The sequence below is a fragment of the Pholis gunnellus genome (genome assembly GCF_910591455.1).
Source record: "Pholis gunnellus genome assembly, chromosome: 5".
Taxonomy (NCBI): Eukaryota; Metazoa; Chordata; class Actinopteri; order Perciformes; family Pholidae; genus Pholis; species Pholis gunnellus.
In genome coordinates, this window is record NC_136531.1 from 23,357,072 (window position 1) to 23,373,372 (window position 16,301).

The 16,301-nt window shown below is 43.6% G+C and overlaps 1 protein-coding gene across 1 annotated transcript; it reads right to left on the reverse strand.

Moving 5' to 3' along the window:
• Positions 1–997: 997 nt before the first annotated feature.
• Positions 998–9,847, reverse strand: fip1l1b (FIP1 like 1b). Its single transcript, XM_079159934.1, has 16 exons — positions 9,589–9,847; positions 9,147–9,201; positions 8,681–8,747; positions 7,939–8,075; positions 7,420–7,484; positions 7,128–7,235; positions 6,745–6,875; positions 6,301–6,419; positions 5,836–5,889; positions 5,158–5,257; positions 4,905–5,055; positions 4,686–4,767; positions 3,802–3,857; positions 3,321–3,510; positions 3,027–3,173; positions 998–1,690 (listed from the first exon to the last, which is right to left on the reverse strand). The coding sequence occupies exons 1-16, from the start codon at positions 9,665–9,667 to the stop codon at positions 1,549–1,551; spliced, it is 1,683 nt and encodes a 560-aa protein (XP_079016060.1). The 5' UTR covers positions 9,668–9,847; the 3' UTR covers positions 998–1,548.
• Positions 9,848–16,301: the final 6,454 nt, after the last annotated feature.

Genomic DNA, 16,301 nt, shown 5'->3' on the forward strand with positions numbered 1-16,301 from the left:
TCATTTACTGTCGTAAAAGAAGCAAAACCACTAAAATACTCCATTAGAAATAAAGGCCCTCCCGTCTCCTGACTCCTTTCAGTTTCCTACCACGCCTGCACAGACTTTGGTTTACTTTTAATTCCTGTATATGTGTGTATATTTAGGTGTAAGCATGTCTTTGTATAGTATGCCCTGTCAGTGAACGTCCTAGCAAACATAGCCTATATTTTTTGGTAAAAACAAATTGTGCAAACAAAAAAAGTACTCACGTTGCACAATGAGTACTTATGCAACTGTTACATTATGATTCAGAAAAAACAACACTTCAAATTTGTAATAGTACTGGCAATTAAATATTTTATACGAAAAATAGAACAGTAATACAGTCATTATTCTGTTTACAAGGTAAATAATGAACTTTTCATACTAAAAGTGTTGTGGATGAAATCACAACAGCTACTGAGCCTGAATGTCATTTGATGGAAAGGAGAAAAAAATCTTCCAGACCCGAGATCAAATACTGGGGTCACAAGTCCAAACCCCCTCCCCAGCAAAACCATCTGGATTGCAATAATTTCAAAACAAATGTTGATTTGAAATTCACTTGAACTTTGTCCTCACCTACTGATAACCTCCGCAGTGCTCTGACGGTTGATCCCACAGAGAATAGTGACCCTTTAAGAATGTGTTGAAATGACACAAATGTAAAGTACACACACACACAACAGCTGCCTTGATGTGCACATGTACAGGAAAGACCTTCACCGGTCATATGAAGCCGTGTAGGAAATACACCTTTTCTTGCATTAAACATCACTTTCGCAGCAGCATGGTTACTCACCAAACACACAAACATAAACACACAATGCTGATAATGCATTTCATGGTGGGGTTACGTTAAAGATCTTTTCCAGACTTCCCTCTCTGCTCAGGTAGACGTTACTCCACTATGGCTTTACAAAGCACGTAGTTGTTTGCTGAGGAATCATTGGACTATTTATTACAACAACAAAAAAAAGTCACGAAAAGAAGTCTTATCAAAAGTGTTTTTTTAATCAAACTCAACAAACTGACTCTATAGATGTCTTCATACAGAACAAGAACAAACAAATGAAAAAGAGCTGAATCTGCTGATCATTGGGACTATACAGTGAAATCTCTGAGCATGACCTAATAGTTACAGCAGTGCTCTGAGAGGAGGGCCGGGGAGAAACAAGAGAGGGGGGGGGGGGTGAAGACAGATAGACGGCTTGTCTGGTGTCAGCTATTGATGGAAAGACGGATGGAGTAAACAGGACGACCACCCTTCTTTACCACCTCCTCTGCTCCATCCGTTCTCCGCTCGAGGTGATGGTGAGGATGAACGGCAGCAGGATGGAGGACAACAGTGATTGATGGAGAGGGGAGTGACAGGACGCATCGATCGCTCTGCCACTTTCTGGTTTTGTTGGTCTGAGCTCATCTTCCCCCATTCCTTCTTTCTCATCTTGGTGGGAGACACGGCGGGACAGACGACGGAGACCCAGAGACAGACGGGGAGAGGACAACGCGGGGGGTTGGCGATCGCTACTCCATGGCCTCCTGGTTCTCTTGGTCTGCGTTGATCTCCTCGCCGGCCTCTTTGCCCTCCTTGCTCCTCTTGCTCTTCTTGTGTTTGTGCCTCCGGTGGCTGTCGCCCTCCTCGCTTTCGTGCCTCCGCCTGCTACTGCTGCTAATTCAAAGAGAAGGACAAAAGTGTGTGGAAAGGGCAGAGGAGGTGAGGAGGGGGGAGATTTAGTAGGGAGAGGAAAGGGGCAGGGAGGGAAGACGATAGGGGGAAGGGAGATAAAAGGTTAGGTGGGAGAGAGGGAGACATGGCGACAAGAAGATCAATGGGTGAAAGAACGAAAAGGTGAAGTGAAATGGAGAAGGACAAGAGGGGTTAGGAAAATAACAGAGACAAAGGTTGGGCCAACAACAAAACAGGAAGACAGTTTGTCCATTATACCACTTAGCTGCTGCCGTGAAAGCGTAACTTTGATATTTTTCTACCTGGACCCTATTTTCCCCATGTTGGACGATAAAAAGTTGGGTAGGGAAGGACTCTACAGAGAAATAATAAAACATGTGCTTGATCCGGTCGGTCTGTTCGCTAGGAGAAGCCTCCTTCTGAAATACTGCGATGCATCCGCATTATTGAAATCAGCTGAATATTCAGCCACGACAACACTGAGCCACACAACACCGAAACTCCTCTCTGCAACTCTCTCTCATGTTGTCAAACGGACCGTATTGGATCAAGCAGAAGGTACAGCTTCTTTTTTTTTTATTTCTCTATCTTTGTGATAATATTCTGAGCCTGTCAGTGGCAAAAACAAGCACTTTTAGAGGAGGTGCATAGACGGTGAGGAGTTGTCCCGAGCCACGATTACACTACAGCCTGTTTAACGGAAGTCGTCTGCAGCATTTTCCCTCAATGCTGGACCGATTTCAGAAATTGCCGTCCCCCTTAGTGGGAGAATAGGGTCCAAGTTCAAATCTACCAAAGTTACTCTTTAAGCTTGTCAATCTTTCCCTTCTCACTTTGCACGTATGCAGTTCACAGTGATATAGAAAGCAGATTCAACCAAGTCCTTCATTTCAGAGGTAGACTAAAGCAGCTCCTCATTCAGCCAGTAAACCACAGTCACAGCTGGAAATGAGGAGCCTGCTGTTGTACCTGTATATATAGAAGCTATAGCTAGCTAAGCTAACCGTAGCTCTATGAGTTGGTTTCCAGCTGATTTGTTTCAAAACAAGAATATTATTATTATTTTTTTAGAGGCTGTAGATAGTACACTTTATGGCTGCGTATATGATGTCATGCTAAAAGACATGGAAATAAAGAAAAGGCGTTCTCAAGAATGAGAATATAATATCAATATAACCCTGTTCAGCCAGTTAGACCGCAAGCGTGTTCATATTTTCAAGCCACATATTCTCACTTCTCGCGCTTTAATAATCATTGGAGGGAGGGCTTTAGCGAACTGTTTTCTATCGGAGGGGTTTTGTGTGCATTTGCGTACCTGCGAGAGGACTTGTGGCGTCCCTCCTCCTTCTCTCGGTGCCGTCTCTCTCGGTGTCTTTCCTCCTTCTCTCGACTCGACCGCTCGCGATGCCGCTCCCCATAACCACGCTCCGGGTACTCGCGGTAGCGAAACCGCTCCTCGTCGCTGCGGAAAGAACAAGAGCTTTCACTTTACTGTGTTATGTTTGCACGTGTACGAAAACAAGCCGGTACTCTGGTCTGCTAAAAACGAGGCTTTCTAATGACACAATAAATGAATATTCATGAGTATCTCTGAGTGAGTCCCTCTCACCTGGTGTAGCTCATAGCTGAAGGGCTGTGCTCCCTCTCTCTCTCCCGCTCATGTGTCCTCTCTCTGGGCCGCTCTCTCTCCTTCTCTCTCTTGTCGTCTCGACGGGGGTAGTAGTCCCAGGGTTTGGAGTTGTCCAACATGGGGGGCCAGGTGAGAGGACCGCCTCCAGGCATGGGCGGAGGGTATGCGCCTGACAAAGTTCAGAGGAGGGTCCCCAAAGACAGTTATCACTTTGTGGTCAAATGTTTCCTGGAAATGAGGCTTTGTTCAAATCCAGTTAGCAATCTGTGATAAACATTGATGATGCACATGAAACAATTTAAAATACCAATGATATGAATAGCTAGGAATGCATATTTGATAAGTTTTAAAAACACATCGCAGTAGTTCTCTTTCATACATATCACAACGGATAAAAACGTTCTGACGTGTGTTGTGCTGCTGAGGTTAGAAAACCTGGCTGCGATGTAAAGCTTCCTACCTTGAGGGAATGGGTAGGGAGGGACAGGGCGGCCATCATAACCTCCAGGGTGGCCACTGTGGGAGGAGGAGAAAGTTACAACACGTTATGGAACATACAGATCTAGAAGAAAGGAATGTATCGATTGGGTATGGAGCCTGAAAACAGATGTTAACGGTGCACGTTTCCCTGATTAATGTTTGTATGGTGAACTGTTCAACAAGCTAAGGCGCTGGACAAGTGTTCACGTTAGATTATATGGAGAGTTTAGCAGGAGAGCTAATGTGGTTGTTGCTGCTGTCTGGCTGTAAGTCACTGCGACTGTCTGCTCGCCATGTAACGATCACATTACTGCTTCAAAAGGTCAGATTGATTGAAGAACGTTTTTATGGAGCTGAACACTTGAAAAAGAAATACGTCCCCAGAGTGTTTAGGAAGGGGCCGAATAAAAGCACCTCTTTTCCTAAAAAGATATGATTGTGAATTAATCATTTTAAAACTGTTGACGGGTCCAAAAAAAAAGTTTTCTTCATCGTAAGTGGGAGATGTATGATGCTTTGTTTCCCACTTCTAACAAAACCCACGAGCCAATAGTATAATTACGTTGGTATCGCCGGGTAAATGGCTGAGTTTGATGGTGAGCGGCCAACTCCGTTCCAGTAACGTTACCGATCCCGAATGCTCAGCGACAGCAGGAGGCTGCCTCTGCCTGGCCTCACTGACCCTATCGTCTGACTGCTCTGCATCAGGCTGCAGGACACGCGAATCGTTACCGTGGCAACAAGTGACAACTGACGTTAGCACGCATTAGCTATCTTAGCTTAATTGTCCTGAACAAAAATAACCCATAAAATGAGAATTTGGTGTATTTAAAACGAACCCAACAACAAACTACCAACAGTTACCTGTCCATAGTGGGGATGATGGCAGGAGGGGGGCCGCTAGGCGGAGGCGGGAAACCAGGAGGAGGAACAGTGATGGGCAACCCTACGAGAGAGAGAACGAGGGTGAACACATCGAAAACAATACAACAGAGCAAATACAGGGTACGATGGGGTGGCTGCTTAAAATCCCACAGAGAGACCAGCTGAGAAAGAAAAAGATGGCGATGATGATAAACTTACTGGGTGGGGGGATGAGCGGGGGTGCAGCGTTGACGTTGGGTGGTGGAGGGAGGAACGGGGGTGGGGGGATGTTTGGAGGTATGGGTCCAGGAGGGAAGAAGGGGGGAATCTTAGCTGGAGTCGGCTCGGCATCCGACTGCTCGGCGATCACCTGCACAACAGAAGACAGGATGACACGGGCACACTCGCAGCTTCTTTCAACAGCAACAGTTTAGTAGAAAACAAACAAAGTGTCCGTGTTGCTTCTGTGTACCTGGATATTGTTGCCTTCCAGATTGTGTCTGCGTCGCCCTTCAACCCTGCTGATGGTGGCCGTCCCTCCACCGATCACATCTATAGTACCACTCGTCTTCCTGGGAAAAGGATATGAAAAATGAAAATCAAGGCACTGGGCATACGCCTCGTCTGCAATATGCAATCTGCAATGCACATAATTCACACCAAAGCCTCCAACACTGCGGCCCTAAATCATTTCCGCAGACTGCACAGTTTGACAAACGTGTGCCCAACACTAGATTTATTTTACTTTTTAGGTTTGGTCAGGGATTTCACTTCAGCATCTCAGATCTATTTAATATATACAGTCGTTACCCCAAAGAAGACATTTAATTACTCCATAAAGTGATGACTTGAGAAAACAAGTTAAAAACAATACTGAAGTTTCACTTTAAGGAGGAATGGATTGCTTTAAAGAACCTTTAAAAAAGGGGTTTTATCAAAACAGAAAATACTTTAAGAAAGAAAAGTGGATGAAGCTAAAATGATGATATTCTGGTGACTTTCTCTAAAGCTAACTTTTAGCTTATCACACATGCACATCACCAACCCCTAAAGAAAGAAAGGTTCAGTTTTTTTATCCCCGTCTTTGAACATCAACACATTTCCCATCAGGCACATCAAACCTTGCAGGGACAAGGCCGTGCTAACTTACGTATAATAGGACATGTCCTGAGGAGGCGGACCAGGCCACTGAGGGGGAGAGATCCTACCATTTTGAAACAACGGACAGGGATAAAGAAGATTAGATCACACACCCATACAGCCCATGGGACACTGATAAACCTGGTGGTGACCAGGGGCCGGTATTTACAAACTCATAATCTGGATCAGAATGATCCGGATTATGAAATCTCACTTTTCTCAGTCGAGGATCAAAATTCTCCCCCCGTCCAGAGTATTTAATTTCTCGGTTAGAATGCCGTTGGCAACTTCTGAGATGCCAACAACTGCAGGTCATCAAGCTTGATGTTCATCGTGATTTATCTTTTATCAAAATACCTCAGCCAAGCGTAAAACATTTTTTACGTATTTTGACTTTTCACTCAGGTTTTTTTAATACTGAACTAGAAAATGTAGATAAAACAGGTGGATGGAAACCCTTTCAGTGGAATATTACCTGGTGAGCTGACTGACAGCGGGCTTGTACATGTTGATCGGAGATGTGAAGTCTGGCTTTGACGTGTGAATAGGCAAACTGGACATGTCCTTGTCATTCCCTGTCCTGCCTTGCTGAACCTAAGACAGAGAATAGATTTCATGCATTAATCAAAGTAGAGAGAGGTTTGTTTTCGTCTCTTCACAACTTTGTAGAAATAGAGGTGATGAACATGTTTGAAATCAAACTCTAATGTTTACTTTTGTTAATGTTCCCCTGACCTCCAACAGAGACGGTGAAGCATTTCTTTTAATGTAAAGTTTCCGGATTAAACCACACAGGAAACTGCTTTGATTCAAACTAAGTGATTAGAGGGAGAGGCTTCTGATGAAAATGGAGGTTTGAGGGAAATGTAGAGGGCGTTGACAGAAAGGGAAGAAAGAAGAGTAAGCACTGGGCTCTCACAGTGATCTTGCTCGCCACCGAGCTGATAGTAGAGACCTCCAGGCCCATGCGCAGTCTCTTCTGTTTTTCACAATAAGCCTTCCATGTGTCTTCATTGAAGCCGTAGTTAAAGTAGTCTGAAAGATCCGCTCCTACACACACACACACACACACACACACACACACACACACACACACACACACACACACACACACACACACACACACACACACACACACACACACACACACACACACACACACCGTGTGAAATACTGTACATGCTAGGCATAACATGTCATCTGGCCCGGGTCCGTGGGTGTTTGTGCATCACCAAAGCTCATAACTGAGGTGCCTAAAGAAATACATATTTGTACTGTTTTTTTTCAGCTACACACACTTACCTGGCTTTCTCCAGGGTTTCTCTTCAAAGGACTCCACTTCCGTCTCCAGTACTGGAACCCCGTTAATGTTACCAGGAGCATCCAGATCCACTCCCTTCATCTTGGAGGCTACGGAAAATAGTGATCATCATAACATGTCGACTGGACAACATTTAGTTCAAACTCTTTACTAGTCCCTGTGTATAATATCCATGTTCTCTGAGTTTTGAACTGAATAGTGCAGAAAAGAATAAGCTGGAGTTTGTTTTTTTTAGGTCAAAACAGAAGGCGGTTCAAGAATAGAGAGCAATACCTTGTCCATACGGTCTGGAGCCTGTTGTCTTTATGTTGAGGTTGACCGGTGGAGCGCCATAAGTTCTGGGAGGACAAAATATGAATAAAACTCTGTCACAAGGTCTCCTCATATACACTGTATATATATGTTCCACTTCAAAGCTTTAGCATCCTCAGAGTTTGATGTGGACCAGACTCAAGTCAAAGCACCAACAGGCTTATGAAGCACAATCAGAGGAAAGACAGTGTTGGCTTTCTGCTGGTCACGGACCAATACCAGCGGGTTAACAGTGTAGAATTAAAGCGTGGAGAAAGAAATATCTTAATCGAACAGTCTATCAAAAGCTTCTTTCATTTGTGTGAATTCCTTCGATTGCGCATTTTTATTTTCATCCATAAAAATCTAGCAAAAACACAGAAATCTGAAACACTGCCCTTTATTTTGACATCAGAATTTGAAATGTAAAACAAGAGACGAAGAGCGTAGAGTGGCTGTTTGAAACAACCGTGAAACACCACACTTTGACTGAACACCTACGTGTACTGTGGCGCTCCAGTTTTTATGTCTCCAATGGTGACGCGGACATCGTCGTCGTCGTCGTCACTGTCGCTGTCGCTGTCAACATCCTCACCTGCACCTTCGCCCTCACCTTCACCCTCAACTTCACCTGTGGCCTGACAGAGCGGGGGAGGGGGGAGACATGAGCATTTCTCAGAGGGACAGAAAACAACTGTGAGAGCAATGAGCTCTCTGCTCCACTAACTCTGAGCCTAACCGTGAACTCTGAGTTGACCAACCCTGAGAAGGAAAACTCTTGGGTTTTATTCTGAGTTGAGGGTGACTTGACTGCGATATATTTGAATGTGAGGAAAAAACAAACATGTTTAAGGAAATACAATCCATTAAAGCAACTTTAGGTTTTTCTGAGTAACAAACTAATACCCAACCAGGATTTGCAAACTAAACTACAGTCTGAGATACTTAGACAGTAAACCTCCACTATGTAATGCGCTGCGATACGTGCTTTTGTACCGACTATATGAATGTGGAAATAAACCCACGTGTTACAGAGACAGACACGAGGGAGACAGAGAGAAACTCAGAGTTTGTTGAGGATGTGGTGTTAAGTTACCGTATCTCAGGGTTAACTAACTCAGAGTTTTCACTAAACCTGCTCTCTGAAACAGGGCCCGGGGAGGTAAGTAAGCACACAAACTAAACAGAAAAGCGCGTTGCACCACATACTGTGACTGTGAGCATGCACACCTCGGCTACCTACCTCAGAGGCCACTCCATTCCCTGTAGCGTGCGTTGCAGCATCCTCTATTGAAGCATCAGCAGGTGCACTGTAGATCAAATGAAATGTCACTTTCTTTTCAAGCAGAGTCGTCATGTTCTCCCACTTTACAATCACGATGCAAACGAAGCAGAGGATTTAAAAAGGTACGATTAAATACAAAACAATGACTTAATCCAGGGATTTGCTTCTAGTTATTTTTCCCGTGCTGTTATGAATACTTATTTTTCAAAATTAAGTAGTTGTAGATTTGTATAAAACAGTAATTTGTGCATGATGATGAGTCAACAGTCAGTTCATCAGTTCATATTTCTTGTGAAACCTATGAAGGCAAACCACTGGATGTGTATAACCTCTGGATGTGTATAACCTCTGGATGTAAACAGGTGTCTTTTGAATCACTTGCACAAAGCCACGGTGTTTATGGGTGAACACAGAGGACACATACCTGACTGCAGCATTCAGTTTGGCTTCTTCGTCCTCATCTTTGCTCTCAGACTCATCTGAAACAAAAAACAATACTTATTTTAACTATAACTATCTCAAGAGCTCCATTCATTAGCTTCCCCTGTTCAACACATAGACATACCCCAACCGAGACCGACATTAGTATTCAGCACATTTCAACTTTCAATACACAACCTGAACATGTGACAGAGAGACCTATTTAATCACCTTTTTCTCAAATCATACGGCTGCAAAAGGCCGGGAGAAGCAAACAGGCGCTGCTAGCTTAGCTTACAGGCTAACTGTTGCCTTCCCAAACTAGCTGACAGTGTTATTGGTTAGCGGTTCATTAACAGAGCGACACACACGCTCTATGTCTCTCTCTCTCTCTCTCTTTCGGTCAAGACGAGCTGTGTTTGCGGACAGCGTGGTCTTTTCTTTACCTCCGTACAGCCATTCCTCCTCCTCATCTCCAGCGCTGGCATCAGTGGTGGTCGTTTTGTCCGCTTCCTCCGCAGACATGTTGAGCTAACACGGAGCACTATGAGCTAGACCAACAGCGGCGTCACAAAAAAAACTATATTCAACAAAAGCTTTTCAATGCAGAAATTCACGTACAGTTAATCCCTTCTGCGGGGAAACGCGGTTATGGACAAAAATTATGCCTTCATTAGATTCATCTTCAACCGAGTTGCGCGAGTGAATGGTGTGAACCCGGAATAGGTTGTTTCCGTCCCGCTAAGGTGAACGTGTCGATGTAGAAAACACAGCGCCCCCAGGCGGCGGAGACAGGTGGTGCTTATACGTGTATTTCCCACACAATACAAATCAAAATCACTTAAGTGCTTCTTTTATTGGGGGAGGAGGGGGGTATTGTAGTGACAATCATGTCCCCAGCTCCCTCAAAAGGTTCCTGTCCCACGCCGGGACTCAATTTATAAAGGTTTCATAATGGCTTTTTGTTGTTGTGGGACTTGTTGTTGTGGGATCATCAACAGTGAAGGAATTTTGACTGAATCCCTTGACTCTCGAAATAAATGTTAACCGCTTCAACTGTGAAATGCACTACATGGCCAAAAGTATGAGGGCACCCAAACATCACACCCATATGTAATTATTAACCATTTAATTCCAAAACCATGAGCTCTCAATTGCTTCAACACAAGTCCCTACTCTTCTGGGGAAGACACAGGTGTCATTAATAATAATAACACTATCAAGGCCTCTGTTAAGTGTCCCAGCGAGAGTGACAAGGAGACATTTAAAATACCTGGATCCTGAAATCAAAGCAGCTAAAGGAATTCAGCCATCGTTGAGTTCATTATTTATGCCTGGGCTATTTCTACTGTGACATGTCAAAACCTTTAGAAGAAGAGTTCACAAGAAAAAAAAGATGAAACACACTAAACAGTAGTATAAAAAGCAGTATACTTAGTGCTCACATGGTGCAAACCCTTGAAAGCGTACACACAGAGACATAGTGGTTGGTGGTGGTGCAGACTGTCAGTAGGGGCCCACGGCTCATTATTGTGCCAGGGCCCCTAAGTGGATTCATCTGTTCATGGCCACCAGAGCGGGATCGGGTGCTGATGTCGAGCTATATGTTAACACTTGCAGTGAGTGCACTCACATTCATCCCAAAGTTGTTGAATGGGTTCGAGGTCTGTGTCGGACATTCAAGTTCTTCCACATTCAAATTGAAAAATCTGTTTCTTCATGGACTCACTCACAACAGGAAAGGGACTCAAAACAGAGATGGAAGCACACTTTTGTCTAAAACATCATATGTGGTTGTCACAATCTATAAACAGCAATCGCAGACCAAAATAAGACAATGGTATATGTGCGCGGTTGTCTCCACATACTTTTTCTCTATAAAGTGTAGAACTATGCGATAATATGACATTGTAAAATATAACACAGAGAGTCGGAGAAGTGCAGCTGTGAGTGAGAAGCTGCGGGGTTTAATCGCCGGACTTCCAAGGAAATGAACGTTAAGGCACTCCACCCTGCTCCAGTGGCGGGCATTAAGACTGTGGTTGTTGGCTTTACTGAGCAGCAACAGGGTGCAATAATCTATATACTGTAGTTCTATAACTATAGCTGTGCAGACTTGAAGCAGGGCGTTGCTGGAGAAGAGAAAACATCCTCTGTGTATGATTAGATTATTTAGATACTCTTACTTTAACACATAAGCAGAGACAGACTGATAAATAAAGCAAGAGATAAGAAATGAAAATGTCCAATAATAAAATAATGCAAGTCAACTTAAAAACATATATATATAGCTGTAGTTTAAAAGAAAATACAGTGTGGCTTGCGAGCGAATGCACGGTGACCTCTGGTCGCAAATCCAGACGCATAGGAGCTGCTTCTCCTGACCTAAGTGTGCACCCTTTGCATGTCTCGGCTTAGTGGGTCTCGGAGCTTGGAGCCAATCCATTTAATGCCTTACAAGAGCTTAATTTCTCTGAAATGCACTACTGACATTTTCGGACACTTTTTTGCACAAAAACCTCACACATTCCACCCATCTTGCATGAGGTTTAAACCGATAGCAGTTTTATTTCGCTCTCACCCACAGAGAGAGCCGAACTGCATCCCCACTTTTTCTACGTTTTTAAAAAAACCAAGCAGCAGCTGCAGTGCTCATCACCAGCAAACAGATTGCTGTTGTGGTTCTGTTCGCCCCCGTTAATGCAAAGAGGATTGTTAATGCATTTATGGCCTTTTAAGTGGAGGCCACTTTTGCATTGTCAGTAAACGACAAGGAAATCTGTGGATTCTCTCAGTCTCTCTCTCTCTTTTTCTGCACTACTCAAGCTGTTATCACTTCTTTACAGTGGTGATTATAATCCACACAAATCTGATGCTGAGATCACATCGGTAAAGAAACGTGCACACATATGCATGGATGTAGGAGCTGGCATGCACGACATGCACACACAGTGGTCATTTTATATTTGTGAGTACATTGATTTTTCTCATATCATAAGTACTGTATCACATCATACATTTGAGCTTTTGTGTGGATCCCTTTATGTTCACAGCACACACACACACACACACACACACACACACACACACACACACACACACACTCACACACACACACACACACACACACACACACACATAGCCATTCACTCCGTCTCCCCTGACCTCATCTTACTCCTCTCTGTATTTTACCCCATCTGCTTTCACATCATCACAGTCCCTCCGCCTTTTTCTCTCCACCTCTCCTCCCTCATTTCATATTTGTTTTACCTCAATCTCTCTTTTTAATCATCCCGCTCTCCCTCCTCCACCCCGTGTACTCAAATGTTTCAAAGTTGCTTAAAGTAGCAATCCTTAAGATTTCAGTCCCGGTTGATTTAGAATTTCTTTTTGAGTAAAATCAGTGGAACTGTGATTATCCAAGCCATCCAGATTATCACTTTGACTGGCATGCCCATAATTGTCAATGGCTTTTTTCGTAAAGCATCTTGTACGAGGTTTCAATTGTAAGTGTGATCATTTAGACAACACACCGTACTGGTGAAAAAAGTATCCCCATAAATAAAAGGAGAGATTTAGTGTTCCTTTACGGGTACAGAAACATTCACACATCTTCAACAAAAACAAATCGTTTAGAAACCCATCGGGTTATTTCAAAAATTGAATTGAATCATCTAGTAAGCTCAAAGTCAACGTTTTGGAAATATATTGATTTCAAAAGGCAGCAACAGTGCACGCACTCTAACACTCTACAACCACATCACCACAACGTCCACTGCCATGAAAAACAACAACTATTTTTTGCAAACAAATCGTTGAAATATATTAAAAGAATATGAAAGGATGTGTGACGCTGACAGGCGTTCTATTATTTAGTCCACCACATTCATGTCAGTGAGGGTAGACAAAATAACAGAAACCCCTCTCTGTATAATGAATAACAGTATTTTACTCCTCCATCCTCTTGCACCCTGTTTACCTCTATTTCCCCTTTCTCCATTCCCCTTCACCCTTTGTATCCTCCCGCCTCTCTCTGTGCTCCCTCCCTCCCTCCCTCCCTACCTGCAGCCATCCCTCTCTCCTTACGGTGGATTAGGCCCTCTTACAGCCTCGTCGATGCTAATCAGGTTTATCCAGACAGAGGGCGATCATTGGACTATCAGTAATTACACGTGCTGATATTAGCTTACTCAGATATGTGCCCTGGCACATTTTCAATCCATATCATTTCTTTGGATCTAACATGTGGTCATCACAACAGTGTGACGCCAAACACGGCAGCTTAACAGCGCAGTGTCCACTCTTTTGTTTTGCAACACAAAGATCCATCTGTCGTAAAAAATAAATGTTTGTTTCAGAATATGAGATAATTGTTACAAATGTGATTACAGAAACTGTTATTTGTATATGTGCAATTAAGATTTGCGCAAAACAACAATTTACGCAACAATCTCCCGTTATGATAATGTTTAAAGCAATAGTTTTGGGAATCATGCTCATTTGGTTTCTGCAGCGATTTAGATGAGAAGACTGATGCCACTCTCAGGTCTGTACAGTAGATATGAAGCTACAGCCAGTTAGCTTAGCACAAAGACTGGAAACGGGGGGGGGGGACAGGACAGCTAGCCCGGCCAACTGTGGGTAAGTGGGTAGCAGGGCCGTCCTTCAATCGGACGATCGGCAGTTCGATCCCCGGCTTCACTCGCATGTCGATGTGTCCTTGAGCAAGACACTTAACCCAAAAGTTGCTCCCATAGCTGTGCCTACGGTGTAGAAATGTGATAGAATCTGAATTGTTATTCGCTTTGGATAAAAGCATCTGCTAAATGACTGTAATGTAATGTCCAAAGGTAACACAATCCACCTTCCAGCCTTGCTAAAGCTCACTAATAAGCAACTCTTTATTATTGGCTCTGAGCAGTTGCCAGGCAACCAGTGAAGACTCCAGGATGTTACTGTGTCAGCCCCCAAAATGTCTTTTAAAAAAAAACATTTTATTGTACTTTGTTTTTTGTGCAGATTACAAAAATAGACAGATATGACAGTTCCGTTTAACTCTAACAGAGAGCAGAAAAGCAACTCTTCTTTTAAGGTTCTAAGGCTCAAGAGTGAATTACATCAAAGTGAAACTAAGGCCGTACATCGTTTCTCTGAGGAAATGGTCTTTATCTTTATTATTCTTTTGACCCGCCTCTTAGTCCGATCTGTTCCACGGGTCATAATTGATATGTGAAACACCACAATTGAGCCATGGATGGACACTTAACAACCACACAGAGTGGGTCAAAAAGAAAAAAACTCCACTGCACTGAGCGTATTAAAGGAGAGGGAAGACAAATGGACACAGATATCAGGTTTGCAATGCCCAGTCAGCAGACAGAGAACAGCGTTGGATTGCATCAGAAAGAAAAAAAAAAGCTTATGCTGAGCCATTGGCCAATCGTTGGGAAGAGAGAAGATAAAGATGAGGTATTCTTTAAGCTTAAACGTGTGTGTGTAAGTGTGCGTGTGCGTTTCGCTGTCTGTCTCCTGTGGTTTTGTGGAAACAGCCAAAGAAGGCGTAGGCTATACGTACGTGATTGCCTGAGGGTGTGAAGATCCATTTGTAGGTGATTGAGTTAGGATGTGTGTGTCTGTGTGTGCGTGTGCGTCACTAAAAAGGAGAGAGAGGGTAGAAAGGGGAAGGTGAAAGAGAATAAGAGAGGAGAGAGAGAGAGAGGAATGTTTTTTCATTACGCAGTCTAATCTAAGTGGCTATTTTTCTTGTATAAAAACCTCCGTTGCCCTCTATGAGACCGCTGTCCTCTGTCTAAAAGCACTGAGTGAGTCATGCTGTGGGTCCACACACACACACACACACACACACACACACACCGAGTCACAGTGAGTCAGCCAAGATCTGCCATAGACGCTCACCTCAATGATGAATAATGCAATAGGGAAAGACATAGTATAAGCTGCTCACATGACATGTGAACTCGGTGGACAGCAGACATATGGAGGATTCTGACGGACTCACACAAAGGTGTCGCTGCAAACACAGCAACACCTTTCACAGGGGGCAGCTGGTGGACAGGTGGATTGTACTTTGACACCTTGAGGTGCAGGTTTCCTTTGTGTGCGTGCAGGAAATTCCACAGAAGATTCGTTGCTGAAGTCAATCTGTCGCTGAAGCAAAAGTTCAACATTGCGGGGAAACGGGTTCATTCACTTTCGGTTGGAGAGTTGGACGATAAGTTGGCAGCTGGTTAGCTTAGCTTAGCGCAAAGACTGAAAACAGGGGGAAATAGCTAGCCTGCCTCTTTCCAAAGGTAACAAAGTCAACATACCATCCCCCCAAAAGTCCACTAATTACCACGTCATATTGTGTTTGTTGAATTTGTTCACACACACAGAAGTTAAAAAGGATCATTTGCCGCTTGTCTAGCCGCTTCCAGTCTTTGTGCTAAGCTACGCTAACCGCTGTAGCCTTTTATTCAACACACAAACATAAGAGTGGTAGTAATCTTCTCATCTAATCCATCAGATCATCAATACACATATTTTCCCAAATTGTTAAACTATTCCTTCAGTGTGTGTTTTTCTGAGGCCAAGGCCATGCATGACAAATATTTGGGTTAAGCTCTCAGGCCTTTAAGATGTGCGACCCGGTTTTGCACGAGAAACAACCAAACACAATCAACCGCTTCATGGTGCAAATGTGAAATACCCCCTTGAGGCATCGCTGTCTGCAATAACATCTTTGATGAGCACATGGTTGGGCTGAGGCTGACCTTTCTGACCACCAGGCTTTTCAGTCAAAACCACCCTCTCTTCCCTCTACCATCATCAATCCCCAAAGGGTGCATGGCGTCACAACAAGCTCCACAAGTCTAATTGGTGCAATTTCCCTGGAAAATCGTGCAATATCACAATGACCCAAAGGACAGGATCTATCTGGACTTTGGTTCCAAAGAAACAGGCAGTTGGTTCTCTTTGCATAGACATCAGGAAGGAAAACTGTCCAAAAGTCGTAAATCTGAGCCCCAGTCTGAATGAGTGTGTGTTTAAAGAAGTTAGATTCGCCCACAGCTTCTTTTTTGTCCTCTTCTTTTTTATTTGGATCCATTACCAGTCACATTTTCCAGAGAATTATACTGCAAAAACAAACTAATGAGAT

Excerpts from the sequence above, each read along its gene's own strand:
- fip1l1b (XM_079159934.1), bottom strand. The coding sequence starts at position 9,667 with ATGTCTGCGGAGGAAGCGGACAAAACGACCACCACTGATGCCAGCGCT. Across the intron at positions 6,420-6,744 it reads CGGTGGCGAGCAAGATCACT|GTTCAGCAAGGCAGGACAGG; the intron begins GTGAGAGCCCAG and ends TCTCTGTCTTAG. Across the intron at positions 1,691-3,026 it reads CGCCACAAGTCCTCTCGCAG|CAGTAGCAGGCGGAGGCACG; the intron begins GTACGCAAATGC and ends TTGAATTAGCAG.